Source organism: Anarhichas minor, unplaced genomic scaffold (assembly GCF_050575085.1).
Source record: "Anarhichas minor isolate MPS153535 unplaced genomic scaffold, ASM5057508v1 ptg000074l, whole genome shotgun sequence".
NCBI classification, from domain to species: Eukaryota; Metazoa; Chordata; class Actinopteri; order Perciformes; family Anarhichadidae; genus Anarhichas; species Anarhichas minor.
Genome location: NW_027466520.1, coordinates 3244925 through 3271765, shown reverse-complemented (window position 1 = coordinate 3271765; position 26841 = coordinate 3244925). Strand labels below are relative to the sequence as shown.

Below are 26841 nucleotides of genomic sequence, written 5' to 3'. Positions count from 1 at the left end.
GAACCGGAAGTCCGTAACGGTTGATGACGTCGGTCACGGACTAGGAATTAGGTTACTGCTAGCTAGCCATATATGGGAGTTTGAGACAAACATTAATTAATTCCTCTAAGGTTACTTATTTTTAATCAGAAATGCAGCGGTAGATGTAAGCAACGGTTGTTTTCGCTTTAAACCGAAGATATAAAATACGTCTTCTTACAGGTCTCTGGGGAAATAGCACGGAAAAGTGTAGTGTACTATTAGGGGCTAACGTTAGTAGCTGGCTGTAGCTAGCTGTAGCTGTAGCTGTAGCTCTAGCTAGCCCTGGCTTGCTCTAGCTAGCCCTAGCTAGCCGTAGCTAGCCCTAGCTTGCTTTAGCTAGCCCTAGCTTGCTCTAGCTGACTAATTTTACTGGGGTTTTCAAAACAGTTTATTAAACTATAATCTGGGTAAAGTGTAAATGCCGAATAAACTGACCTTTTTGTTCACACACTGCTGTTAAAAACACATTCAAGGTTGAGTCTTTGTCGTTATTTTTTTAGCTATTACTTTAAAACTGATAAACGTTTCCTTAATTTAGGGTCTTCTAACTTAAGGAGTGTTTTGAATGCAGGACAGAGTATTTTACACTGTGATATTAATACTTTCACAGCATCAGAGTACTTCTTCCCCCCATTGCTGTGTGCATTATGACTACCAGCTGGAAATCCTAATTTACCCATTTTCAGATCTATCACTACATCAGTGCTTACAGTCCAGTAGCTTTGAGGCAGTTGCTGTGTCTGCAACATGTGGAGCCCCTTTAAAGTGTTAGTCTTTGCTCTGGTAGCAGCATCCAGCTTCACACCTGTACATGTTCTGGAGTTCTGCACTGACCGTGACTGCCATAGTCACGATAACACGGCATCAAACAGCCAGCTGTCCCCAAACACTTTCAAATCCAGGTGGAACATTAGCGTCTCAAACCTCATACAGGACCTGGACCGGTTCAGAGTGTCTTGCAAGAAGCTAATAGGTACAGAAGTGATTTGCGTGTCTTTTTTTTTTTTAGGTCAATACAAAATGTGTTACCCAGTTACTGACATTGATAATGTCGTGATTCAATCATTTCTGTACTCTCTGCAGAGGCGTTCCCAATCGATGTAGTTGACGGTAACTTTGCTCGCTCTGTAAAGAACTGTATATTCTCCAAATCCATTCCAACACCACTGAAAGGCCCGCTGAGACTGGCAGCAGCTTCTAAGGTGACGTTACAACACCACCAGCAGCATCACAGAGTCTTTACAGTGAAATATGAAGACTTCATCATATCTGCATTTGTCTCGACAGGAGGTCATCGAGGGTATTTTAGACTTAGATGTGGCTGTAACACAGTCGGATGATTTCCTGCATTTTGCCAGCGGTGGCAGACTGCCACCAGGGTCAATTCCACTTGCTCACAGATATGGAGGCTATCAGGTAATGGTTCATTTGTTTTCCTGGCATGCATAGTCAGTCATCAACTCAGGAATAAATATACCAAAGACAAGTGTATTAGCAACGTCAAGGAAACTTGGAGGTCTCTATAATCTTCTGTAAGATAATATCTGTGTACATCTGAGACTAGATCTTATCACAGGCGATGACTGTGAAATGTATTAATGAATAAACTATTTCATCATCAGTTTGGCTACTGGGCAGGTCAGCTGGGTGATGGTCGAGCACATTCCCTTGGTCAATATACCAACAGGTGAAAACAAATTAGGTTTCCTCTTGTATTCAAAGAACTGTATATTCAAGGTGCATCACAGTTCAAACGTTAAACCTATATTCATTATAAAATGTGCCACAGGAAAGGAGAAGTGTGGGAACTGCAGCTTAAAGGCTCTGGGAAAACCCCTTATTCAAGGTATGTTGGACTCCCTTTACACCTTGAGTTAAAATGTGTCCCGTAATCAGATTGTATTTATATGATTTAACCTGATTACATTTACACCTGGTATTAATATGTCTTAAATGTCCACATTAGGATGCGATCGAGATCACTCTCCTTCCTTGTTTCCTTGTTTCGCTTTTTCACATTTGCCAACACTAGTGATACCAAATGGCAGCAAGAGGCAACTATCTTTAATCTGTCTGAAATGCCAGATATGAATTTGATAATGTGTGATCCAGGTCGGGAGACGGTCGAGCTGTGATCCGATCCTCTGTACGGGAGTTCCTGTGCAGCGAAGCCATGCATTTCCTGGGTGTTCCGACCAGCAGGGCTGCCAGGTGATGGATGAAAGGCAGCAGTGTGAAATGTTATGGAGGAAATATGAATGTTACTGATGTGATGATTTGCTTTGTTTCAGTCTGATTGTAAGTGACGAGCCGGTGACGAGGGATCAATTCTACGACGGCAACGTGAAGACAGAGAGAGGTGCAGTGATTCATGCAAACATAGAGTTGAACTATTTTTAGTTCAGTTTACTGGTTCATCACACTGTATGTTTCACTGTATGTTTCTTTTAATGTTTTCAGGAGCTGTTGTTCTCAGGTTAGCCAGGTCATGGTTTCGGATTGGATCTTTAGAGATTTTGTCTCAAAGTGGAGAGATTGATCTCCTGAGGTGATTATGTTCACGTTATCTCTCAGGCTTTCTCATTCTGTGGCCTCCTGTTGCATAAAGTATACTGCAGCTTATTGTTCTGTTGATTTTAGGAAGCTGTTGATCTTTGTGATCGACGAACATTTTCCTTCAATCAGTTCCGATGACCCAGATAAATATTTGGTAAGTAAGATAAAACAGAAATATGTTTTTTTGCCAACTGAATACAAGGTTTTATTAATTTAGTTTATAAAATGATAAACCGAGGTGTCCTGTCGTTGATTACAGGACTTAACTTTTGTTGTGTTTCTGCATGCTGTGTATTATTAGTTTTTTATGGAACTTCCTAGTTTAATGTTTTGTATTTGGTTGCATTTCCATTTTTCTAGGTGTTTTATTCCACAGTTGTAAATGAAACAGCACATCTGATTGCCCAGTGGATGTCGATTGGGTTTGCACACGGTGAGAACCTGTTGTGGCTGATCGTTTTACCATACAGTTCGTATCAACATCTGCTTATACATATATATGTTTCATCACATTCATTTATCATTTTACGTCTCATCACAACAGGTGTGTGCAATACGGACAACTTCAGCCTCCTGTCCATCACCATCGATTACGGACCTTTCGGCTTCATGGAGTCGTATAGCCCCAGTGTGTACGACGACGCACGTCTGCGTTTCATTGACAATAACAGAATGTCCCGTTCTTGTCAAACGTCAAACAAATGTTTAATTTTTGCAGATTTTGTCCCCAACACTTCTGACGATGAGGGCAGATACAGCATCGGAGCTCAGGCCGACGTGGGGCTGTTTAACCTCCAGAAGCTCTTGATGGCTCTCAGTCCGGTGCTTTCTAAACAGCAGGAGAGCAAGTAAGAACACCACGATAGCTGCTTATATTAAGGGAACTTTAAGTGATATTTAGTAAAAAAAATACAAGACCTTTTGAACTTTACTAACCTGGAATGAGGACCCAGTAATGGTGGTCAGCACCTTGTCAAACTGTTTTCTTTGACGGAATAATTTTGGACTAACTTGTCGTCCTAATCTTTTATTTTTTAGGGCTAAACATATTGTAAATGGATATGTTGATATTTACCATAAGAGGTAAGGTCCGTGTGAAATGATGAGTTGTCCTTTTATATTGTCCCTAATTCTATATCCAAGCAGTGACAGTGATGGTATATTATTCCCGAGCTGTGTTCATGCATGTGTTTCAGGATTCATCAGCTATTTAAAGCTAAACTGGGGCTTCTGGAGGAAGAGGAGGATGATGGTTACCTCATTGCCTTCCTGCTTAAGGCAAGTCGTTGCATTGTTACTGTAATAACATATTTACATTGTTCATCTGCAAACATTGTTTTTATTCCTAATCTTGTGTTTATTTCGTCAGATGATGGAGGACACACAATCAGACTTCACCATGACCTTCAGGCAGCTCAGTGAAGTTTCAGCCCAGCAGCTTCACGACAGGGACTTCACACAGGTAGAGCTGAAGCAGCTTCTTGATCTAGTTTAGGAGTTGGTGGCGTCTTTAATATCTATATCTGACATCCTTTGTCATCTTGTTTTGTTTTGTATTAGTTGTGGGCTCTTGAAGACTTGTCGTCCCACAAGCTCTTTTCTGATTGGCTCAGCGTGTACCAGCTCCGGCTCATCCGGTAAGCACAAAGATGTAGAGTAATGCCAGACCTTCCTCTACTTAGTATAGTTTGGAATCACAAGTTTTTCTGAAATGTTCACAAAGTTGTTTTTTTCAGCTTGAAAATATTTACTATGCTCTCATTTCTATTTGGTGTCATGTTTTTTTTAATTATATCTAAGTGGATTTAAAAGAGTTTGTTTTCTCTGTTCAGACAACAAACCGATAGTGATTTGGATCGTCAGCAGAGGATGAGAAGTAAGCCACTAAATGTACATATTAGTGTTGATTTGAACGTGTAATATGTAACTATTTGAAGTGTGGCATTTCTACCAGGAACAAGTTTGTCTGATTGTGAAATATGTCTTGCAGATGTAAATCCCAGATATGTGCTGAGGAACTGGATGGCGGAGTCTGCTATCAGTAAAGCTGAGATAAATGATTTTTCTGAGGTGTGTATATGATATCTATGACTTTTTTCAACCGCATTTTTTAGGACATTTCTATGTCATGATGTATTAGGACCTTTTATGACTTACCATACTATAACTTTTTTATACCATACTTTACCATGACTTTTTTATGACGTACTATACCGTGACTTTTTATCTAACTTTTTTTGACGTAATATATGAAGGCTTTTTTATGACATTTTTTCAACATACTAAACTACGATTTTTTTCGACATAATATAAAATGATTTTTTTTCGACATGCCAACAAATTTTTTTTGACCACTTTTTTTGACATACTATGACTTTTTAATGGCTTTTTTCGACATGCTATACTATGACTTTTTACGACATACTATACTTTTTTATTGCTTTTTTCGACATGCTATACTATGACTTTTTTCGACATACTGTACTTTTTTATTGCTTTTTTGGACATGCTATACTATGACTTTTTACGACATATTGTACTTTTTTATTGCTTTTTTCGACATGCTATGACTTTTAAAATATTGTTCTGACATACCGTTTTTCATTTTAAGTACTATCCAAAATCAAAGCAGTGCCCACTACTTTTCTGTTACAAATTGTTCTGATGATTTTATTTTTCCCTCACTAGGTGGAGCTGCTTCACCATATTCTGTCGTTCCCCTTTGTTACACAAGAGACCGCAGAGGAGGCGGGCTATGCCTCAAGACCTCCCTTTTGGGCTAAGAGGTTAAAGGTCAGCTGTTCCTCCTGAGAGATTCTTGGATAGAGCAAAAGACACTCTAGTGAAGAAGATTACAGCATACCTGAGCCTTTGTTATATTTTAGTAAACTGTTCCATGCTGGTGGAAAAAAGTGGTCCAGAATGTCAAGGTCATGGCTGTTAAATGTTCTCTTCTACTAAAATCCCCCACCATATGTTGATACAGTGACCAACAAAAAAGAGTGCAACAGAGGAATTAACATATATTAACATATATATTAATATATTAATATATTTAGGTGTCAATAATGCCATATTGACACCTAAATATATTCAAAGATGCTACAGCAGAGGGTGTACCGTTTGTTTTAAGACCTAGGTTCACATACAATATGACTATTCACCCTATTCATATACTTTATGCACACACCAGAGCCTTCACTTTTCAGATTTCAGCAAGTTGTACAAGAAAACCCAATAAAAAAATCCAATTTAAAAAAATGATATTTACGCATGTCTTATGCCAGGTTTTATTTAGCTTGTTAGTCATTTGAAAACTCATCGTGTACTCTGTATATGGGGATTGTGTTTATAGTATTTACAGCATTCCATGCAAACATGTCAATATGTACAATTCTATGAAAATGTCTCTTTGACCCACGATGACCGCATTATACTTTTCATGTTTTCTCTTCAGCAACGTTACAAACAGTGTACACAATAAACTGTTTTGGTCTTGAAAATAATTACACTTTCACTTAATTCATGCAAGATTATGTCTTGGATAAGGTATCCATACAAATGGATGGATGGCCATCTGTTCTCTGGAAGAGATGGAATCTGTATTGATCTCCACTGGCTTCATTTTGGAGATGTTCAGCATCGTTATGGATGTAAAGAGTGGTGGATTCAAGCTATTTTTAGACTCAGGCTAATGAAGACCACGCTTCTTGTTCATGGCCAGCGCCAGTTCTGACATAAAGTCTCCACCTTCACCTCCACCTCCATGCATAGATGGTGTAGTTCTCTTTGGCGGAACCGGAGGCATCTTCTTCACTGAGCCAGAAGGCCGTAGCGCTGCTTTTGGGGCAGCAGCAGGTGGAGGAGGTGGTGCTCCAGCCCCTGTGAACATTGGTGGAGGCGGAGGTAAAAACCCTGGATCTAGTGGTGGAGGAGGCAGAGACTGGTCCACACCTCTGAAACTCACTGGGGGTGGCGGTAGTGGTAGGGAGTTCAACGGTGGCGGAGGAGGGAACAGTGAACCAAAGCCAGCAGCCGGAGGAGGGGGTGGAAGGAAGTCTGGCGGAGCATCGTCTTTGGATGGTGGTGGTGGAGGAGAGAGGTTGTCCATTGCAGGTGGAGGCGGAGGGAAGTTGGTTGGCAGGTGTCGATGAGGGAGGGCAGGTTTTAAAGAACTCTTGGCAGCCAAAGGAGGTGGTGGAGGAGGGAGGAATGGGTCCGGAGGTGGTGGGGGAAGGATGTCTGCCAATGGTGGAGGTGGAGGAGGGACATGTCCGAAGTCCTGAGAAGACAGAATATATCATAATGATTCAACATGTACCTTTTTATGTCATATTATACTATGACTTCTTAAGGATTTCTTTCGACACGCTATACTATGACTTTTTGGACATTTTATAGACTAAACAATAATAATCAACAGATAAATTGATCATGATCCCCTAAAGAAGAGTTCTGTACCGTAGAAACAGGTCTTGGTTGGGGCTCCTGAGCATGTCCATTGGCCTGGTTTGGTGATTTGGCTGGCAGAGAAAAATAAACACCATGAGGTTTGAACTAATATCACTACATGTGGCTTGTTTCGCATCAGTGAGGGCAGCTCGTGTGTCGTGCTACCTTTGATGGTGGGTGAGGGCGTTGACGGATTGGAGCTCGATGGAGTGCTTCGGTTCGTCCACACAGAGCTGACAGCAGCCTTCTTCTCTGCGGTTTTAAAGTTTTCATACAGCGACGCACCGTACTGGAAGTGCAAGAAACGCATCACATGAGAGCATGAGTTCTGTTCAAATGGAGAATTTTTTAATACAGATGTGGGGAAATTTACCTTTGCAATCCGTATTCCTGTTACCCAAAGGTTCATGGCGCAATCATCATCGCAGCAGAGGTACTTGATGTACTGAGACTCTTTTTGGATCTGAGGATGCTGTAACAAATCCAAAAAGGTTAGTAAAGAACATACTTTGTTAACAGTAGATTTTTAAGATTTAAGATTTTTTGAGAGAGGTTAAGGTAACATTTAATTACACGAACAGTATCGCTCACATTAAATGTGCAATAAGTTATTTCCTTGGGCAGCGAAAGACCAAAACACACAAGCGTTAGCCTCAAGCCTTCTTTCTGGCTGTTGTCTGAACACTACTGTATTTCATTGGTACATTTACTGAAACACAACATCCCTCGACTCTGAGAGACTTAACTAACTCATCGATTGAATGATTCAGCATTGCATTTCAATACCATTCTTCCAGATAAAGGATCACAATCAATACGGCAGAACAAGAACTCTTAATTTAAACTATGCATCCTTCAACATTTTCAAAACCTGCAAAATCAGTGGAGTTCCTCTTTAAGGGAACCACGAGGGGGCAGAGTGAGTCTAGAATCAGAGTGTTAACCAGCAACTCCAGTTAAATGGATGCTGTATTTTCAATTCCTGTTTGGAATAGTCCAGTCAGCATTTCTGAACATGAACAAAGTTAGAACGTGTGTGCCATTGAGTCCATCCTGTAATCCAGTTTAATTTAGGAAATGTGAGATGTTTGTTGCTCAAATAGTCTTAGTCTTAACCATTGGATTTATGCCTGTACGTGTACACCAAATATTTGCTTTAAAGTGCACATTGTGTGGGTTTCACATTAAATATTAGAGTTAACTGTTTTCCCCTGAAGAGGATTTTGACTTTCTACATAATGGGGACGGTATCAGAGATCACTTCAGGCAGCTCCTCTGAATATAAAACAGCTAAATGATAAAAGCTAAATTGTTTTGCTCTCGTCCTTGAATTGTGGCAATTCTTGGCAGCCCGTAAACACCACCCCACCAATCTGTCAAAACACACCCTAATTGAACACTTCGGCAGCCGAAAAAACAGCTTCGGCCATTATTGTGTCATCTTCATCACCGTCGACCACGACCGAGGAAGCTTTTAATACGTTTTACTGTGCGGTGCCTAAACGTTCCATGTGAAACCTGGCTAGCCTTGACGGGTCCTTTTTCCTTTGCCCTTGGCCATCAGCACCTTCAGCTCAAACCTTGAGGACTCCGTCTTTCACTGGGAGCTAATTGAGTTTCTTTGCCTCTCTAAGCTCTTTTTGCTTTGAACAACTACTGTAGCCTATCTGCTGATTCTAGTAGTTCACAGAGAAGATAGGGGAAAAGAAAGAAAGAGGACTTTCATATCCCTTTAAGACGCACCACCAACTCATCTTATTCTTGTTTTTTTCATGTCAGTCAGCATATTTTAGTCTTAAATGAGTTCTATAGGTACCTCCCATCTCAGTTTGATAGTACTCTCTTAAAGACATGGGGCTTTTACGGTCATTTAAAGAAATTATAGGAACTGCTTAAAAAGTCGTCTTTTTTTTCTCAACACTTTCAGCTTAATTTGGTAAAACTGTCACCTTTCACTTCTTCAATTTAAAAGTATTTATTGCATTTCACAGTTCCAGTTAAATAAGCAGCTGTGTGGCTGCACCATACACTCGGGGACCCACCGTGCAATAATCAACTCTGCATTGACACCTCTCGCACTACGCGATATACAGTGTGATGAAAAAGAATAAAACAGCAACAATGACAAGGCACTCAAGAGTCTTACTGTAAATGTGTTCTTCAGTTAGGGGAAGTTGCAGCCTCTCTGTTTATTAGTTCGCAGTGAAAGGGTGTGTGGCTTTGAGGCAAACTAGATTAAAAACACAACACATTTAAAGCAAATTTACCTTCAGAAAAAAGCAGAAGTCGGTCGGGGCTTTGTATTTGTTCTTAAAGTCTTTGCCGTAGTAGACGTTCAGGTTGTCAAACTGGACAAAACAGACGAGGTCCCGAGACGACTGAAAGAGAAATAAGGGATTATATTACAAATAAATCTGTATTGTAATTACATTTTCCTTTTCCCTCCTTTTAAATTGATAATCTACACTTCAAGTGCAATGCATGAGAGATGCATGTGGCTGATAAAGCAGAAAGACTACACACTAGGACTATGTAGTCCCAGTGACACATTTTACAAATCAACCGTGTAATTCCGAAAGTTTCAGCTGACATTTCAAACATCTCTATATCTGCTGGGCTTTCATCTTTCCCCACATGCTTGAGCCCAGCTGAAAGTGTCCTGGATTAGAGCATTAGCTGTTGTGTGTTTATGGTCTGTCCCCTTTTTCACCCCTTTACCTTGGTTTTCCCTTTGGGCACGTAATAAATTCCCGAGGCCCTCAGCTGGAAGAGTCGCGTTTTCCAGGACTTCTTGCCGTCTTCTTTGAGGTGCATCACCCCCTCCAGATCCGGCACGATAATAGAAGTCCCGCAGAAGTTCTCCTGCAGAGGTGAAGAGGAATGAAAGAGGTCACTGCAATGAGGAAGTGTCACCTTAAAAACATTTCACTTCTGGTTTGTGTGCACGAGTTTGTTTACCTGTATTAATAACTCCTTGTCTTTGTCTTTTATGTCTTTCAGGGCTCTCTTATCCTTCTTCCATAGATAAAAGTTCTGCAGGAATAAAACACAAAGCGCATCAACAAATCTCCTGACTTTTTCTCTTGCGCCACCAGAGGTTTCTAGTAAAATGTCTCAGCAGCTATGAGATGGATCGCCATGAAAGTTTGAACATTTTATACATTAGTTTGTCCAATACTTTGGTTTATGAACTGCAATACTAATTACTCTCCACTGTACTTCATGTTAAGCCCTAAGTAGCTAATGTTAGCATGCTAACACGACAAACTAGATAGTGAATCTGCTAAACATCAGGATGTTGTCATTTTGAATATTGTAGCGTGTACACATTAGCATTTAGCTCAAAGCTACACTTGTTTATCAAATGTCTGCTTCCTCAAATATGGATCATTATCCAGATTTTTCTGAATAAATTTGATCTAAATGCAACTTCAGAAGTGTTTTTTTCTGTCTGGTCAAAAATAAAACTACATCTTCAAGTTCTCTTTCTTTTTCTAGAAAAAGGAAATCAAATATAAGCGTGTTAAATATCAGAACAAACCGTCACCGAGCAGAAGAAGACATCATCAGGCAGATTTGTCCCCGTGTGACTGGGCTAGCTTGATTTGATATCATAGTCTGGGCCGGTGAGAGAAAGCCAAGAGGGGAATTCTATTTTGGTAGCTCTTGTCAAAAGCAGAAACTGTATATTGATGGGGACATACTGCATGAAGCAGATCAGGCTTTTGTTGGGGGGATGTGGAAGACATGATGGAGTACTTAAAAAGGAGAATATCTCACCAGTTTTCCAACTCGACTATTTGTCTCTGCCAACAGACCGAATCCATTAAATACGCTGGGTTTATAAAGGGTCCCCATTATATCAACAAACATGCCAAGATATCACAGTCTTTTGCCTGAGGCCGTTTTGTCTGATATATTACAGTGAGGACATAAATGTAAGAGGTCATCCTGCATGGAGGAAAGACGTCTCATAATTCAGACAACGCTTCGACAGTGAAAACAGCCAGATGGGTCTGAGCTGCAACAACGTGGAGAAGGATGTGCACAAACCAAGGCCAAGGATACATGAACTGGCCAGTGTTGGACTTTTCCGATCACTCAGTATATGCTTAGAGATGGTATTCAAGAGGTGCATACAAATGAGGGGACCAACCTGTGGGTTTTTGAAAACCTCGTATTTCTCCCCCCGCTCCTGAAAGAGGACTTGGTTCTCGCTGTCCCTCGTCCACGACAAGAGAGGCTCCACCAGGTTCTCGTGGTCTTCAAACGCCCGTTCTGTCAAAGGAAAATCAAACTTGGACATTAGAAAATTGGTAGCGGTAGCATTTAGATGATCACGCTAGATTCATTATGCGTGTGTTTTTTCATGTGAATATAGCATCTTTCAAATTACTCTGATGGGATACGTTTTGATTTGCAGTAAAAATGAGACAAATTGGTAAACATAAGTGCAATCAATAGTCCATGTGTCTTATTTTGGATGGTTCCATTAGAAATTTAAAAATTTGACGTATAGTATCACGATGTAAAACTACTCCATAACAAGTCATGGATGAATTACAGAATGGGCCTCACAGGCACAGGCCAAAGGGATAATGAAGGGGATTTTGCTATTTCTTTCCCCCTCCCCTCATGCCTGAATCTTTAAGTCTGCTATCTCTTTGTTCATTTCTGAAATGCATAGTACAGCTGCTACTGTAGGTAGGAAAAGAGGCCTCTTGTGTGTATAAGCCAAAAGTCTTGCTGGAGTAAAAGTACAGAGTTGCACACTTTCTGCTGCATTTTAGTATTGAAGCTGAAACGACTATATATAGATGTGGGGTGGTTGTGATGCATCATTTACTTTAATAATTATACTTCCTGACTTCCCACCCCTGCAGTAAACACAGCCATAAAAAATTGTTTCTCAGCACATTCAAAGACCACTGGCAATACTCTGGAGACATTTCTAGTTTACTCTCTCACACCGAGAGAAGCAGAATCTGTAACAGCCTTTAATCTCATAATATTCTCCACGTCCTCTGTTTTTTAGCTTTCGATAAAACATTTCAAAACAAATGCTTCCCCATATGTACAGTAGTTCGCTCTGTCATGAAACCCTTAAATCAGCTGGTTCAAAGTCAATCCCACAGCTGTACAATTGTCTGTTTCAAATGGGATGAATTAAGGAAGGGCTCAATAAAACACAAGCCTCCCCATTTTGCTGGAGGGACTTTAAATGGCACTAAACCTCGAAAACATATTAAGGGCCCTTTCCTCCTCCTCCTCCTCCTGCTCACTGCCCACCCACACACTCGGTGCTATACATCTCCAGAATGCACTGGGCATTTGACTGTAGTTTAGCCGTGGTCCCCAATTACAGGTTAGCAGCCCAGGCAGAGGTAGGCATTACATAAATTGCTGCCAGGGTTCCAGTCTACAGTTTGACTATTACAATCATTAAACGGATGGTGTGACTTTGCAGCTACAGTGAGCTATTCCCAGTAAAAATCCCTTTGAACTGCATAAATCATAGATCGGATAGTGTGCATGGGGAGCACATGGGTGAAGATTTGTTTGAAGATGAGCTTTGTGGCTGTTTATTCGGCATGACTTGCCGGAGCTTTCTGTTGGTAACGATTAAAGGTCTGCGAGTGCCGTTGGAAAGCAACACACTCTGGGGAGGTTCAGAGGCATTTAAAAAACAAACAGACTCAAATGTCAAGCCGTCATGACGCCGACACTGTGGATAGTCAGAGATGACACAAAGTCCTGCGCTCCCCCGTGATTACAAGTCAAGTGAGCTAAAGTTTTGCATGGGCGACATGCTGTAAATAAATCAGTGTGTCAGACAGCTAATTTAAACACGAGCTACCATTTTGTTAAAAATAAACTGTTGACAAAGGGAAACACGCATTTCCTCATTTATTGTGGGGTGGCAGTTTATCTCGTCTTTCTGAAAGAAAGAAGCATTTTAAAATATCCAGAAGTAAAAGAGTCAGGTATCTACAGTACTGATTGTACTTGTTGTTGATGTTAAAGGCACCTATCAGGTGTTTAAGAGCCCGGTGGGACACACAGCATTACAACCTCAGCCCTATGCAAAAGAAGTCAGCTTGAAGTTTGTGCTTTTATAGTTACTGGAAGAAGAACTTGTTGAGAGTATGGAATAATAAATCCAGGCTTATCCTTCAATTTAGAGTTTCACAGTTTAACTAGCTGCATATAAAATTACTTGGATATAATTCTAAAGCAAAACAATATTGACTTACAGTTAATTGCTCACAGAGGTTAACGAATCTACCGCCTGTGCCTCATTAAAACAGGCGTGAAATGACTCTCCGTTCACGATTTGATTGGTTCTTTAGAAAATATGAATGATCTCCGTAACAATCCGATAAAAATGTTATAAAACCAAGAAAACAGACGGTGATGAGGCGTCTGAAGTAAATATAGCTCAGACGGAGGATTGAGATCATAAGGCTTCTATTTCCATATGACAGAGGGTGACTGACAGTGTCCGATACAGCAAATTAAACCCACCTGTCTACACTGAATGTGGCAGAGAGGGAGGGAGAGAGAGAGTATAGGAAAGAGAGGGGGAGGGAGAGAGAGAGACGGATGGGAGTGAGATCAATGCTTCATTGTGAGGCCGCTGCAGTACGGCTGCCATCGCGCCAATAAAAATACAGTTCATCATCTGGACCCGAATGAAATATCTCTCCTCCCTGCACGTTGTGTGTGTTTAGTTGACAATTAATATAAAAACACACTAAAGGCATTTATGTCAAAGTCTATCTATATGATCACTGCTGTGTTGTTTCTGGTTCTGATGATATATTTGCTGCCAAGCTCACTGCTATGCTGTGGTGTTTCTGCACTAAATGTACCAGAAATCACTTGTCAACAAAGCAACATCACCACCAGTATTTTCTCTTTCTGGATGTCACATGACATTTTTACAGATCAACCAGGATGAATTGAAATATGAGTTTTAAGTGCTACAGCTAAGAGAGAGAAACTAGCTACACAATTAAATTCTTTATTCATATTTTAACATGTGTAACATCTTTCACATTTTACAACAGTTCAGTCTGTGTAGCATCAACCATAAGTACAGTAAACTGGATGCTGTATCGCAGTAACTCACCGAGTTGTAGCTCCGGGTTGGTCTCACACAGGCTCCAGTCCACGTTGCAGTCACAGTGAGTCTTCTCGAACATGTTGTCCAGAACTTCTCTAACAGTCTGCCTCTCGTCCACCATCAGAGTCTTTGCGCTGCCATCATTCATCAGCACCTTCACCACCAACTGTCCGAAAAAAATACAACTTTATTATAAATAAATTATACATTTCAGAAGGCAAACTGTCGTCATTTACATTGTGAGTGAAATAAATAAATTCATTGATGACCAGATTCAATCTAAATTCAGTTATCAGTTATATGATATAACTTATATACAACTTCCATCAAGCAAATGTTTGTTGCATGCGCGCCCATCCATGTTACCTTTTGGTAATGGGTCTAACTGCCAAACAGGAACTTCCGATAGTCGTTATAGTAGTGGAGGTAAGACTGTACCATTGTGAGTTGAGTAGAGGGGGGTGCATGGTTTCAGGAAATAGCCAGCCTTGTTTAAGCTTCCTAAACAACTAATATGTTTATGTTAAGAGAGTGAGGAAAAGTTGAAAGTTGTTTTTTGTTGTTGTTTTTTTTACATATAATTGTTATTTGAATGTCTTAATTAATTAATTATGCATTAACTTTGGGTTGTCTGTGGGGTAGCTCATGGTTGAAGTTGGTTCAGTTCAGGTGCACACCTGCTGGAAACTTGCTGCTATCTACCCAATAGTCATTGGCTTAGTTTAACTTTGACGTTGACTTATGGATCCTTACATTCTTTTAAAAAAGATGCATGTTTATTTCATTTCTTTAAATAGTTTTCAGCCTAAACTGCTTTTAAATTTCATGTAATCTTCAAATAAAACATACAGGTGAAGATTACTCCTGTGATCTCCCTGATCCTAACAGTCTTCTGGCTTTATGGGTTCATATATAATGGACATATATTAAAGTAATATCTATCTTTTCATCTAACTCTCAGCAATAAAGTGCATTTATAAAAATGTCAGTGTTTTTGGTTCTAAAATGATTTTTTTCTGTGTCACCTGCATGACAGATTGAAGTTAAAACATGTTGTGGACAGAGGCAGGTGTCTCTAAAGTGTGATAAGCACATGCAGCTTTTTATTATCCCGTTTAATTACCGGCCATGTGCAGTAAATGGTTGTTTCTGTTTCCTAATATTAGTTCTACTAGTAGAGTTGGAGCATCAGCACTTCTGTCTCTCTATTCTGTTCACCCTCTTTGGCTTTTTTAGTAATTTCCTCCCCATTGTATTCGTCTCTTTTTTGCAGTCTTAGCACCCCCCCCCCCCCCCCCCCCCCCCGAGTTGGCTGAGATTAATTCTGCTCTGGAGCGGCGCACTGCTTTCCTCACAGGCTCATATGTCTTCACACTTCCTCTCATCTGAAACAAATCCAGCTTTGGGGAAGCTGAGGAGTTTCACAGAACCAAGGTCAGCCGGTCGCTGAGCTTGTGTCATAAAAAATGTGGGACTCAGAGATGTTATCACCAGAGGATTCAACGCGTTAGATCACACGTTCCTCGGTCCCGACCTTTGGAAAACAATATGGGTTTGGCACGCGGTTGAATGAAATGTCACTGGATATCAAATTATTTTTCCTCTTATGGTTCTTCCTCATAAGAGGCGGATATCTTTAAAATACATGATCCGTGTCAAAAGCATGAAACTCGAGGGCCTCTGCCCACAGACGGTTGTGCTGAAACCACTGAGAGTGCACCTTGCTCTTCTGCGCCTAACAACCCTGGGACAGATGTTCCTGTGAAAGTGGCTAGTGGTCTGTTTTTCCTCAGCATCCACACACACACACACACACACACACACACACACGCACACACACACACACACACACACACACACACACGCACACACACACACACGCACACACACAGCAATTTGGAGGAGCTGCTTTCTGCTGGTTTCCTTTAGATTTTTCTCAGAATTTATAATTGCTAACTTAAAAGACCATTAATGCAGCCACACACGTAAATTCTAAGACTTCTCAGCCAAGACATGAGTGTAGAAATTGGCCGTCATATCATCAGACTATTATCTATTATAAAATTTTATGCAATTGGCACAAAACCTACGTAAAATTGTACATCCTGCTGCGAAGCTTTGCATGCAAAACCACATGTTTTTGCTTTTGTTGACTGCTTTGAAGATGAGAAAGTGTCCACATATCCTCCGAAGAGGGGAAGCCGTGATGTCCTGCAGGAAGTTGGCTGGATGAAAGTTAAGTCGTCCATTACTGTGATTGATGCTCCTCCAAAGGAAGAGAAAGAGCCGTCCTATCTTTGAACATTACGTCTTTTACAGTGATGTCCATGTAGCCATAATTCACAGCGTCTTTAAAGTTTACTGTTGCCAGTGGATGTCAGATCAGAGGAGGACTCCTCAGTGTTTGGTCGTCTTACCTTTTTCACTTTAGCTTCCTTGAGCTTCTCAAGAGCCAGCTTGATTTTGTCTGCTTTCATCTGCGCCTCGATTTCCTCCTATAGACAAAGAATATAATGTTATGTTTTAGTTTTACTTCCTGGTGTAAGTGGGATATATATACATACCACCATAATCATTGTGTTGAAGCTAGTTATACTTTGGAAAATGCACACCAAGAAATCATCTTTGATATCAGCAAACTATAAACAGCACAATAAAACTAGTGTGAGATCTGGGCGATAGAGATGATTAAATGAAGACCAGATGTGTAAATTATGGACCTACAGCCAGCAGCCGGTTAGCTTAGCTTAGCATAAAGACTGAACAGGGGAAACAGGTAACATGACTCTTTCCAAAATAAACAAAATATGTCGACCCTCCCATCTAAAGTTCAGCAATCAATTTGCTAAATCTCATTTGTTTAATCCATACAAAAACCAAACTTTTCTGTTTTTCTTCTACTGGCTGTAGCTTCATATTTACTGTACATACATGATAGTGGTATCAATATTCTCATCTAACTCTTGACAAAAAAAGCAAATAAGTTAATCCCCCAAACATGTTTAGCTGTTGCTTAATAAAAGATGGAGCTAAAGGTAAACGAGGGGAAAAGATGTGACTGCTGAGTTCATTTCTGTGGATGCAGCGTTTTAAGTGCTGCTCAGGAGCTGCAGTGTTTCATTTTAATTCCATAACTTCTCATATGTGAAGCGTGCATTGAAGAATTTCATGTGGGCCATTAGATCTAATCTACTAAATCTCAATTATCAGGGATACCCTTTACTCTGCCTTATAACTCAACGTGTTTTTACATTAAAATCCTGCCTACAGTGCAGTTTAAATGAACTTGTACACCTCTACAACAATGACGCGTTCTCTGCCTCAGCACAGCTGGTGTTTTCACCTCAGAAGGATGAGGTAACAAGCGCTGCTAAAGTAATACCTGTTACTCTTTTCTGCCTCGTGTCTGTCTGTGTTTGATCTGTTCCAGACAGACTCACGAGTCTCTGTAACTGTAACAGATGCGTCCGTCCAGGAACAACTTCGCCATGATCTCACCGTCCAACTGTTATAAGAGCAATACCACTCTTCCCAGTTCCACAAAGACAAAAAGGAATCACTAGAAATTCATATGCTGGGAACTATGCTTTTGTTGTAATACTGTCTTGTCACGCACAGCTCAGGAACTGCTTTCTCGTGGTAATCTAGATTGTGACATTATCAGTCTCTTTCTGCTTCATGTCTCTGTCGTTTGGATCTTACATTTTAAGAGCCTAACAGCATTGTGGCTTTTTCCTGGAAACCAAAATAAACTCTCTATCACTCTGACAAGCCTTGGTTAAAGCTCTCACTTCTTTAATTTTGGACCAGTTCCCAGTAGCAGAGAGATTAAAAGATATTTGCAGAGATGCTGCTCTCATCTTACAATCAGCACACTGGCAGACTCACCTTTGTGGGCTTTGCAGCCTGAGGGGGCGGAGGTGGTAAAGGGGAGGCGGCGGAGTAGGCCGTGGTGCTAACGTTGCTGCTGGTGCTGCTCGTTGATGATGTTGGGGAAGGGAAGGAGGAGGCCGGACGGATGCTCAGGCCCTTAGGTGGTGGTGGCGGCAGGTCTGACGGGGGCGGTGACGGCACCTTCAGATCTTTTATTTGTGCTGCAAGTTTCTCTTCCGACTCATTGAGATCAGCCATCAAATCAGCCATGAGCGCATCCAGATCGGTGTCCTCGAGTTCATTGAGGGACTCTGGCGTTAGAGGAAAATCTGTTTATTTGTTAAGAACTGACCCAAGAACAGTAAGTATATTAAAGAGAAGAGATACATAGTTGACATGTTGTCATATAGAGGATGCCTCGGTTCCTTTTTTTAAATAACATGAGCTTTTTCTATTAAACATTAACTTTCATTTTTTCAAGAGTTCCTCTCTTAGTTTCATAATAACAACTAAATGATCTGGTGCAATACATCAAATGGTAACATTTATGTTTAATAGTATATACATGGGCCCTTGCAGATTAAATAAATAGATAAAATTAAAGCATTTCTTTCATTTAATTTCTCGTTCATCTCCTCTAGTCTTCATTCGTGGTCCCCAGAAGATGCATCCTACTGATTTTGGTGTTCCCCCTGACTTTCCCTCTATAGCGCCACCATGAGGTTGATATTTGCCATCATATGAAAGGTCTCAACTATTGGATGGATTGTTAGGACATTTGGGGGCATTTCATTTCCCCCTCAAGATGAATCAAAATTACGTTGGTGATCCCTATACGCAGGTTAACATTTTATTACTCACATACTTCGGTTTATGACCAAAATGGCTGCAAAACGAATGACATTTCCAACACCTTCAGCTGTACTTTGCTAAATGGTAAACATGGCAAACAGTACTCGCTAAACATTAGCATGTTAAGATTGTCATTGTGGGCATATCAGCATGCTGACGTTAGCATTTAGCTCAAAGCACGGCTCAAAGCGGATTTTTTTTGCGTTTATTTTGTGATTGATTGTCGTTCAGTTGAGATTTATAAAGGTTTGTCCTTGTAGCTTAGAGTAATGTGACAAGACTGAAGTAGCCTACTTGATGACACCCTGTACTACTAAAAAAAAAAACTGTGAAAGGAAGGGTTAAATTAGAGTGCTAATGCCAACATTCTGCAACCTTGCTTTAACATTAACCTGCTTGTTTTACAGCCCGTACGAGCCAAAGGCAAACACTGAGTAATTAGCACAAACAGTGACCTCAATCTTTGTCTTAAATCACCTCTTGAACAGTAGCCAGATAAACTGCAGAGACACAGCAATGCTGTTTTTACTCCCTCTTTACGTCACTGCTTTGGGATCATTTTCTAGATAACTGATGGAACGTGCAATATACATCCTGCGTTTGCACACCCAGCTCTTTGTAGTATTTTCCACACGCTTGACGGACAAAATGTAAAGTCACCATTGAGGTCAGTGTAGCTGATGGATAGGTTGTTGGTGGTGGGGAGAGACGCAGGAGGTACTGTTTCCTGTCCGAGACTCTGCAGGGAAGAATGAACAAGGCAGCGTGTTTATAAGAGCATTGATATAATATTTGTACAGCGAGTTAATCCACAACACATTCTGAAACATAAACTATCCTAATATGTAAGTAAGTTTGATGTTTACACGTCTAATGTTACATCTGTGTTTAGGTATTACACCTAACAGAGCTTCTATGTGTTTTATTCAGCCCGTCCGGCCAAATGGAAGTGATTTAAAATGACTGGTGGGTTAAAAAAAAACATCAAAGTCATCAGCAGGGGTTTTCACCAAGACAAAAATGTGTAATCTCTCACTGGTTCATGCCATTTGACCTCCCCCTCCAAAGAAGTGTGTAATTGATGGTTGTTAGTTGACCACAGAGAGTGTTTCCCCCACCCCCGCTGTGTCTGTTGTGCTTGCCAGTCGAGAGTGTCTCGGTGATCGATGGTGGGTTTTAGAGAGTTTGTCGTCTGTCTCGAAAGTAGAAAAGTCTCTTTAAGGTATAATGTGGGAGAATGAACCGTGGGCAGTCTGGAGAAAATGTGTCGTAAAAGGTAAGTTCCTATGGTAATGTTCAAACTGGCCTGTTGGAGTGTAAAGCCCTGTAACAATTAGTGCAAAACGAAACCCCGAAGATGTGGAGTGAAGTTTTGGAATAAAACTGTATGACCATAGCCGTCTTATTTCACCTGAGTGAGGAGGTCCATCTCCCCCAGCAGGTCACTGAACATGGCGTCGATGTCGTCCATCTGTTTAAAAGCAACAACAAAAGTGTCAGACACAAAAAAATACTCAAAGATCCCACATGTTAACTTTTCCACCATGTGACATAAACTGTTGGGACACCGTGTGCGTCAATGTTTTTGATTGGTGCTGCAAGGAAGCAAAACATCTCCATTGATTGGACTTGGTTGTCATATGAATGGCAGTGAAGGAATGTGTGGAGTGAAGAGGTAACTCTAATCTGCTTGGTGAAATGAAACGATCGTTGATACACATATACACAGCCAGTGAGACCCAGCACTGCTGCTTCACTTTGAAATGTGTGCTGCTGTAATTTGTGCCCTGAGGCTGTATTATCATCTCCACCCAGCGTGAAAGGAAGAAAAGTACGTATGCATAACTTTCATGCATTCATGTTTCGCCTGAACGTGTCGTGTCCTGTTGCACATGTTGAACTGAAGAGTGAGATCTGATATCATTTTGGCATTTTCTGTCAGATTCAGAAGTAACTGACCTCTCTGCCCTCCAAGTCACCACTACAATCAGTCCTATAATGTCATTAAAGAGCCTTAACTGTTGAAGTCATGCTCTCACATTACATCATTACAATATACAACGTTTGTGATCAAGACTAATACACTTGACTGCTTTAGAACTATATAGTATAAAGTGCAAGATCCGATACTGGGGGCGTTTGCGTTGGCTCTCAACAGCTCTCAACATGGCGGCGCCTGAGCCGGCGGCACACAGCTAACAGTGCAAACAGTGCAAACAACGGGGGAAGTGCTGACAGAGCTAACAGTGTTGACCTGAGGGGGAATCAGAGGGCTGGTGCTATGCTTTCGTGAAAACAGCTGCCGATCGGGACGACGTTGTCAGCTGCAACCGCCGCTTGAGAGCCGTGCACAGCGTCGGCCGTGAGCCAACCAGTAGGGCACGATAACATGCGATAACATGCACTAAAAGGCCCAGCCATGTCAACAAAGAACGGAGAAGCTCAGATACCAACATTCACAGAGGGAGAGCGACTTCATTCTCTGCTCAGGTAGAGCACGGCTCCTTTAACCCCGATACAGTTAATCATTTCAGTCTGAAAGTAGTGAAATAGCCCGCGACAACTCCCGAAGACTCACTTGACATCTGTAATTATGTACAGTATGCCGTCTCTCACTTTGTATTATTTGAATCCACATTTCCTCAGAGCAAATGTTATGATGGGCTAGAATGTGCAGTCAAAACAGAGTCCCTGTTTTCTTACAGTGGAACATGACCAGCAGTGGGACGGGTCAGTGGCAGTTCATTCAGTCACAGTGGTGCTTTGATGGGGTTTTAACTTCACTAAATCCAGAGATGTAACATGCCGCTGTGCACCTCCACTGCATGTTAATGGTCCTGGAAACCCAACAGTGACTACAGAGCCTGTGAGGGTACAATAATCTGATTAAGGACAATTTAACATTAAGTGTGGCTGCTGTAGCTGCTGAACCAGTCTGGTTAAACACTAAAGGCTCGCTTTCTGCCTGTGGTTCTGTGGGTGTTAATGAGTGTCGCTGGCCTATAGTCACACAAGGAACATGATTTATCCATTTCTTTCGTGTTGCTCGGCACAACTTATTTTTCGGGACAGCATTACGCTACAAAACAAAAGTTAGATTGAGGCAACAAAACTACGTAAATAGGTTTAAGAAGACCGTCACGAACACTTTGGGACACAGAGTTGAACATCGAGCTTGTGGTTGACGGTCCTGTGTTTGATGGACCCATCCACCTCCCCTGCTGCCCACCATAAGTGGTCTATCTCTTTATTTAATATACGTTACTAGCTCTGACCGTGGCATAGTAAAGTGGTAGCGTTTAATTTGTGCGTCCACCACGAAAAAAGGATCCTTATTGACTTTCCATTGGCGTTGTTTTTGTGTTCATTTGCTGATTTAAAAAACAATCTACTGAGCGTGTCTTTATTTTTAAGGGCTCACCGGCTAACCTAGATATCTCAGTGAGGCTTTACTCATTTTGTAGCACAGAAGCATGACTGGTCTGCAAAACTCAAAGGTTGGGTTGTTGCATAAAGATCAAACGTGGTTGTGTTCAGCTGGAAGACGACAGTCATTACATTTGAATAAGAAATAGCTGGGGTTAGGTGAAGGATTGGTGTGGTTAAAGTTAAGGTGATAATAAATGGACTTTGACCACTGCACGTCTCAGACCTCAGTGCAGCTACACACTTTGTTTTATAGGTCTCTCTGTTAGTGTGCTGTTTGCCACTGAACAAAACAAAAAGCTCCACCAACTCTGAATCTTATTGGTTTAACTCAACCACTGACATTTTCTCTCCCTCAGTGTAATGTTTGCATTAATCTCCTGCCGTTACGGTTCATTAGATATGAAAATATTATCTCTAACGAAGTGTAACTCGCTGCTGTTTTCACTCATCACAGTTTGGAATCAGTTTATTACACTTTTAGAGCCAACAAGAAAAAAAGAAAAAAAACATTTGCAGAGTTTTAATCAAAAGCAAAGCGAGAGGGTCGAGGCAAACCCCTCAGTCACACTGCGGAGGAGACAAGAGTGATTGATTGTGTTCCAGGCAAGAGTTCAGACAGTGCTGTGACATGATGTTTCTCATTTGAATGTGAAATGGATCAATATTGTTCCAACATCTAACAGATGGCGCGTGCTTGTACGGTTGGAAGCTCGATGAAGACAAACCGTATCCGTGACCATAAATGGTTTCATGCAGATAACTGATAAAGACTTGTAAAACCTCTCTGGTTCTGACACCGTTGCACACAAAGTAATTTCCATCATGACTTAACTTCTTTGAGTGTCAGACAATATGTTCCACGTGACGCATATGTGTGGGTCTTTCTAACTGTGTGGCCCCACTCCTCCACCCTTTTTACAAGGTTTACCCCTCAGGAGGAAGTGGTACAGGGTGAACTTCCTGTCGCTTGCGATGTTGAAATCGTGTTGGAAATGGCGACACGAGCAGCCACCTGCAACCTTAATGCTGTTTCCTTTCACTCACATTGCGCCACATTTTCAGGGTCTGAAAACACAACTTGCATGTGATATTCTAATGGCTCAACCAAACATACATTTAAGTGATTGCAGACACTCATTATTTAAAAATCTATTATAACCACTTAATTATTTTCATTTCCGTCTTTTTCCAGTGGTTTCACGTTTTATTTTGTGTTATGACAACCGCAATGCAACAGATCTTTGCTCTTTGCTCACAAACAACCACACAGAACACGTAAACACTGGGAGCGTCTGATGCCGCTTACAATGTGCATATTTATAGTCACACAAGGAAAATATTAGTGTGAGTAAGGTCGGCTGCTTTTAGAGGCCAAATGCATAAGAGCTCTCACACAGTAAAGAGAAGTCAGAGAGAGTGGAGAAATGCTCAGATCTCAAAAACAAACCGGCGTCTGCTGATGGAGGCAAAACACATTCATGTGGTGTTTATAATCACTTCTTCCGCTCATAAACGCACGATTGTATTCGTGTCTCACTTCACACGTCAACATTAAGCTTAAGAAAGTAGCCCTGGTACACTTTTTTTCATTTGTAGGTGTGACATTGCAAACTAAACACAAAGGAAGTAGAACCACATAAAAGGTGTTAGCCTTTAAATGGTGTCAATGGCAGAGGCTATTTGTTTTACTTAGAAATAAGTGTCTTCGCTTTTCTGCTGAGAGTCATACAAGAAGATTGATACCACTTTTATATCTGTCTGTAGAATGTGAAGCTAGGTCCAATAGGTGATTAGCTTAGCTTAGCATAAAGATTAGCCTGGCTCTGTCTAAATATTAATCCGCCTAAAGAATTAAACAAACAAAACATAAGTCAGTGTTAATTAGTTATCTTTAGAGGCTAGCTGTTACACTAAGCTAAGCTAAGCTAACTGTCTCCTGGCTTCAGCTTCATATTTCAATCTTATCTAACCTTCAGCAAGAAAGTGAACAGGGTCTCTTTCCTAACTTTAAAAACAAAGACCACGAATAAAAGAACTGGCTGCAGTTATCAGAGATGACGTGGGTCTGTTGTGAAATCATGCAAAAAGGTTTTTATCAGCAATATTGGAGAAGCTTCGCGGTAGGAAGAGAAACGTTGGCGTGACTAACGTTATCTGACAAAAGCCTTACTGATGCAGAAAGTGCTCGGAAGTGAGCTGAGTTTGCAATTTTATTTGGACAAACTGATGACAAGTGTAGACAGAAGTGTAAAGTGAGATGGAGAGAGTAATGGGATCATTTCATTTCCCGTCAATATCTGCATTTACTGTAAAACAAAGTTTGTATTTGTGCTCCTTCATATTGTGGACGATGCTGCAGCCTGAAGGAAGACAATCATAAAAGTATGCCGCTGTTTCTTTGCACCATTTCTACTTTCTTTCTTTCCGCTCTGAAAATATGCGATTTGTCAGCATTTATGAATATTACTGGAAACACTTTGAGCATGGAATCTGGCTCCGTGTCAAACCTCCACAATGCATTGTGAAAACACACCGCTCTACGTCTGGGATCCAAAGAAATAATGAGTCAAAGAAATATAGCATGCAAGCGACTTCAACATTCCTAAATAATCTCAAATCTTGTTTTATAAATGCAAACACGTCGAACTCAAGTTTCAGCCGAGAAAATGGAAACCAGACAAAACAGCCCTAAGTGGCCGTATCAAAGCACGGCATGTTTACCGTGATGTACAGAAACTCCCTCTTTTACTCGACTCAAATATCTTTACTTAAGCTGTCGTGTTTACAGAAGTGGACGTTCTCTACTGTAAAGGGGGCAAATTATAGGGCAGCAGAAAGAGAGAGCTGGAGGACAGAGAAAACCAAGAATCATAACGGACATTTCACAACACACCAGATCGTATCTATGTGTGCTGAAGGGAGTCTGGGCTTTTGTGGAAATCAAACATGGACACTAATTTCCACTAAGGTTATCTTTAAAAAATATATTTTTTTTCTACATAAAATCCCCTCTGCACATGAGTCATCGGACAGTCTGTCTAACCTCCCTGTATATTGCAACGTTTTCTGGCTCGACAGCAGTGAAAAGCAGAAAACTGTCAGCTAAAAAGGTTTTTACTCCAGCAGACGCTCGCAATCATACACAGCTTATAAGTAATTCATCTCATCTCAGAAAGCCAAATGTACAAAATGTTCCTGTCATCGGTGACAGCACTATTAGCTTTAAAACAAGAGGCCAAGCGGGGATCAGTTTCATGTGGTCACTGAGTCATACAGCAGTCTGACATTAGAGTCTGGTCCACCCAGTCGGAAGGAGCACATATGAACACCCTTTTCTTTATGTTCGAATAGCCTAATGACGGCCTCATCGCTGGACAGAAAGCTCATTAAAGCCTTATCTCATGAGTACAAAAACATCCAGGGGGACAATAGACGTTTTGTACTGTTATAATTTGACAACTTTTAAAAGTCTCTATCGAGGAGGAGGTTTTAAAATTACTAAATTTGTCTGGCTACAATTTTTTTTGTCTGTATTATGAACATTATCTGTATTCTCCTTCCAGCTGGAGGAGAAAAATGATTTTATTTGACAGATAAAAACAACAAAGATTCACAGTCAAAGTCACGAACACGCTCAGAGGAAAGCAGCTATGGGTGTTCACCGTTAACTGAAGGTACAACATCTACTTTAGCAGAGGTGTAACTCACCTTTTCAAATGTGTTAATCCTTGTTTCACCAGTTAGTTTCAAGCTTCATGGACCTCAGTTCCACCTCAGCGTTTTATTCTCTAATAAAGCACCAGAAAAACAGTCACATACAGGCAGATCAGGGTGTGTTGATGTGGATTGCATCTGTCTCTCTTGACTGTTGACTTCTTCCTGCTCAATGCGGAAGTTCAGGTCGAGACCTGCCACTGCATTCCTTCAATAAAAGCCCAACACTTTCACAACAGTCATGTCTGGGCAACGCCGGGCCGCCCCACTCAACAGTCGCCTCCTTATCTGCACTGTATTCATGCAACTTTTTTTCATACATGGACAGAGCGGGAGAAAACTGCAGTGGAGTTTGCTGTGATTTCCAATCATAGCTGCTGATTGACAAGCACTTGAGTGTTCGGAAGAAAAAAAACAACATAAAAGCGAGGTCTCGAAGGGATCGAGAGAACGGCTGATTCAGCAGGAGGAATGTGACGGCCTCGGTTAATAATTCACCGCACTGAAGCTGATTTACTGCAGGTCTTTAGACAGGAGTGGTAATACTGCACGTCACAGCGGTGAGCACCGGACTCCAGCTGAGCTCCTGTGATCTAAATTCTTCTGAAACACACAGCATCACCTTTAGACACATCCATATGCTTTGAAGTACTTTGCTGCACAGCCATCTTCCCCCGAGACTAAGGCGTACAAAAGTACATTCGAGCTATTTTTCGTCACTTAAAATCAGGAAGGAGTTAAGACACTGGTGTGGTGCAACAAGGTCACTTATCTTCAGGGGGGGAACCAAGCAGAGCCAAGCTGTCAAGCTATGAATA

General features: G+C 41.1%; 2 protein-coding genes across 2 annotated transcripts; one reads left to right on the top strand and one right to left on the bottom strand.

Moving 5' to 3' along the window:
- Positions 1 to 4: 4 nt before the first annotated feature.
- Positions 5 to 6083, top strand: LOC142937428 (protein nucleotidyltransferase YdiU-like). Its single transcript, XM_076080341.1, has 19 exons — positions 5 to 994; positions 1105 to 1223; positions 1309 to 1437; positions 1644 to 1708; positions 1811 to 1867; positions 2134 to 2232; positions 2313 to 2380; positions 2482 to 2569; positions 2662 to 2731; positions 2938 to 3010; positions 3122 to 3205; positions 3296 to 3425; positions 3616 to 3660; positions 3774 to 3855; positions 3947 to 4039; positions 4138 to 4214; positions 4410 to 4453; positions 4568 to 4647; positions 5266 to 6083. Exons 1-19 carry the CDS (start codon positions 769 to 771, stop codon positions 5386 to 5388), a joined length of 1752 nt encoding a protein of 583 aa, XP_075936456.1. The 5' UTR covers positions 5 to 768; the 3' UTR covers positions 5389 to 6083.
- On the bottom strand, positions 5842 to 26182 carry apbb1ip (amyloid beta (A4) precursor protein-binding, family B, member 1 interacting protein). The gene is made up of 14 exons (XM_076080339.1): positions 26018 to 26182; positions 20292 to 20351; positions 19541 to 19619; positions 18044 to 18339; positions 16573 to 16650; positions 14162 to 14321; positions 11186 to 11307; positions 9988 to 10062; positions 9748 to 9891; positions 9297 to 9407; positions 7403 to 7501; positions 7195 to 7318; positions 7039 to 7100; positions 5842 to 6859 (listed from the first exon to the last, which is right to left on the bottom strand). Exons 2-14 carry the CDS (start codon positions 20349 to 20351, stop codon positions 6269 to 6271), a joined length of 2001 nt encoding a protein of 666 aa, XP_075936454.1. The 5' UTR covers positions 26018 to 26182; the 3' UTR covers positions 5842 to 6268.
- Between the last annotated feature and the right edge of the window lie 659 nt (positions 26183 to 26841).

Excerpts from the sequence above, each read along its gene's own strand:
- LOC142937428 (XM_076080341.1), top strand. The coding sequence starts at position 769 with ATGTGGAGCCCCTTTAAAGTGTTAGTCTTTGCTCTGGTAGCAGCATCC. Across the intron at positions 1,709-1,810 it reads CTTGGTCAATATACCAACAG|GAAAGGAGAAGTGTGGGAAC; the intron begins GTGAAAACAAAT and ends AATGTGCCACAG. Across the intron at positions 4,040-4,137 it reads ACGACAGGGACTTCACACAG|TTGTGGGCTCTTGAAGACTT; the intron begins GTAGAGCTGAAG and ends GTTTTGTATTAG.
- apbb1ip (XM_076080339.1), bottom strand. The coding sequence starts at position 20,351 with ATGGACGACATCGACGCCATGTTCAGTGACCTGCTGGGGGAGATGGAC. Across the intron at positions 14,322-16,572 it reads AGGAAGCTAAAGTGAAAAAG|TTGGTGGTGAAGGTGCTGAT; the intron begins GTAAGACGACCA and ends TTTTTCGGACAG. Across the intron at positions 7,502-9,296 it reads ACTTCTGCTTTTTTCTGAAG|CATCCTCAGATCCAAAAAGA; the intron begins GTAAATTTGCTT and ends GATTTGTTACAG.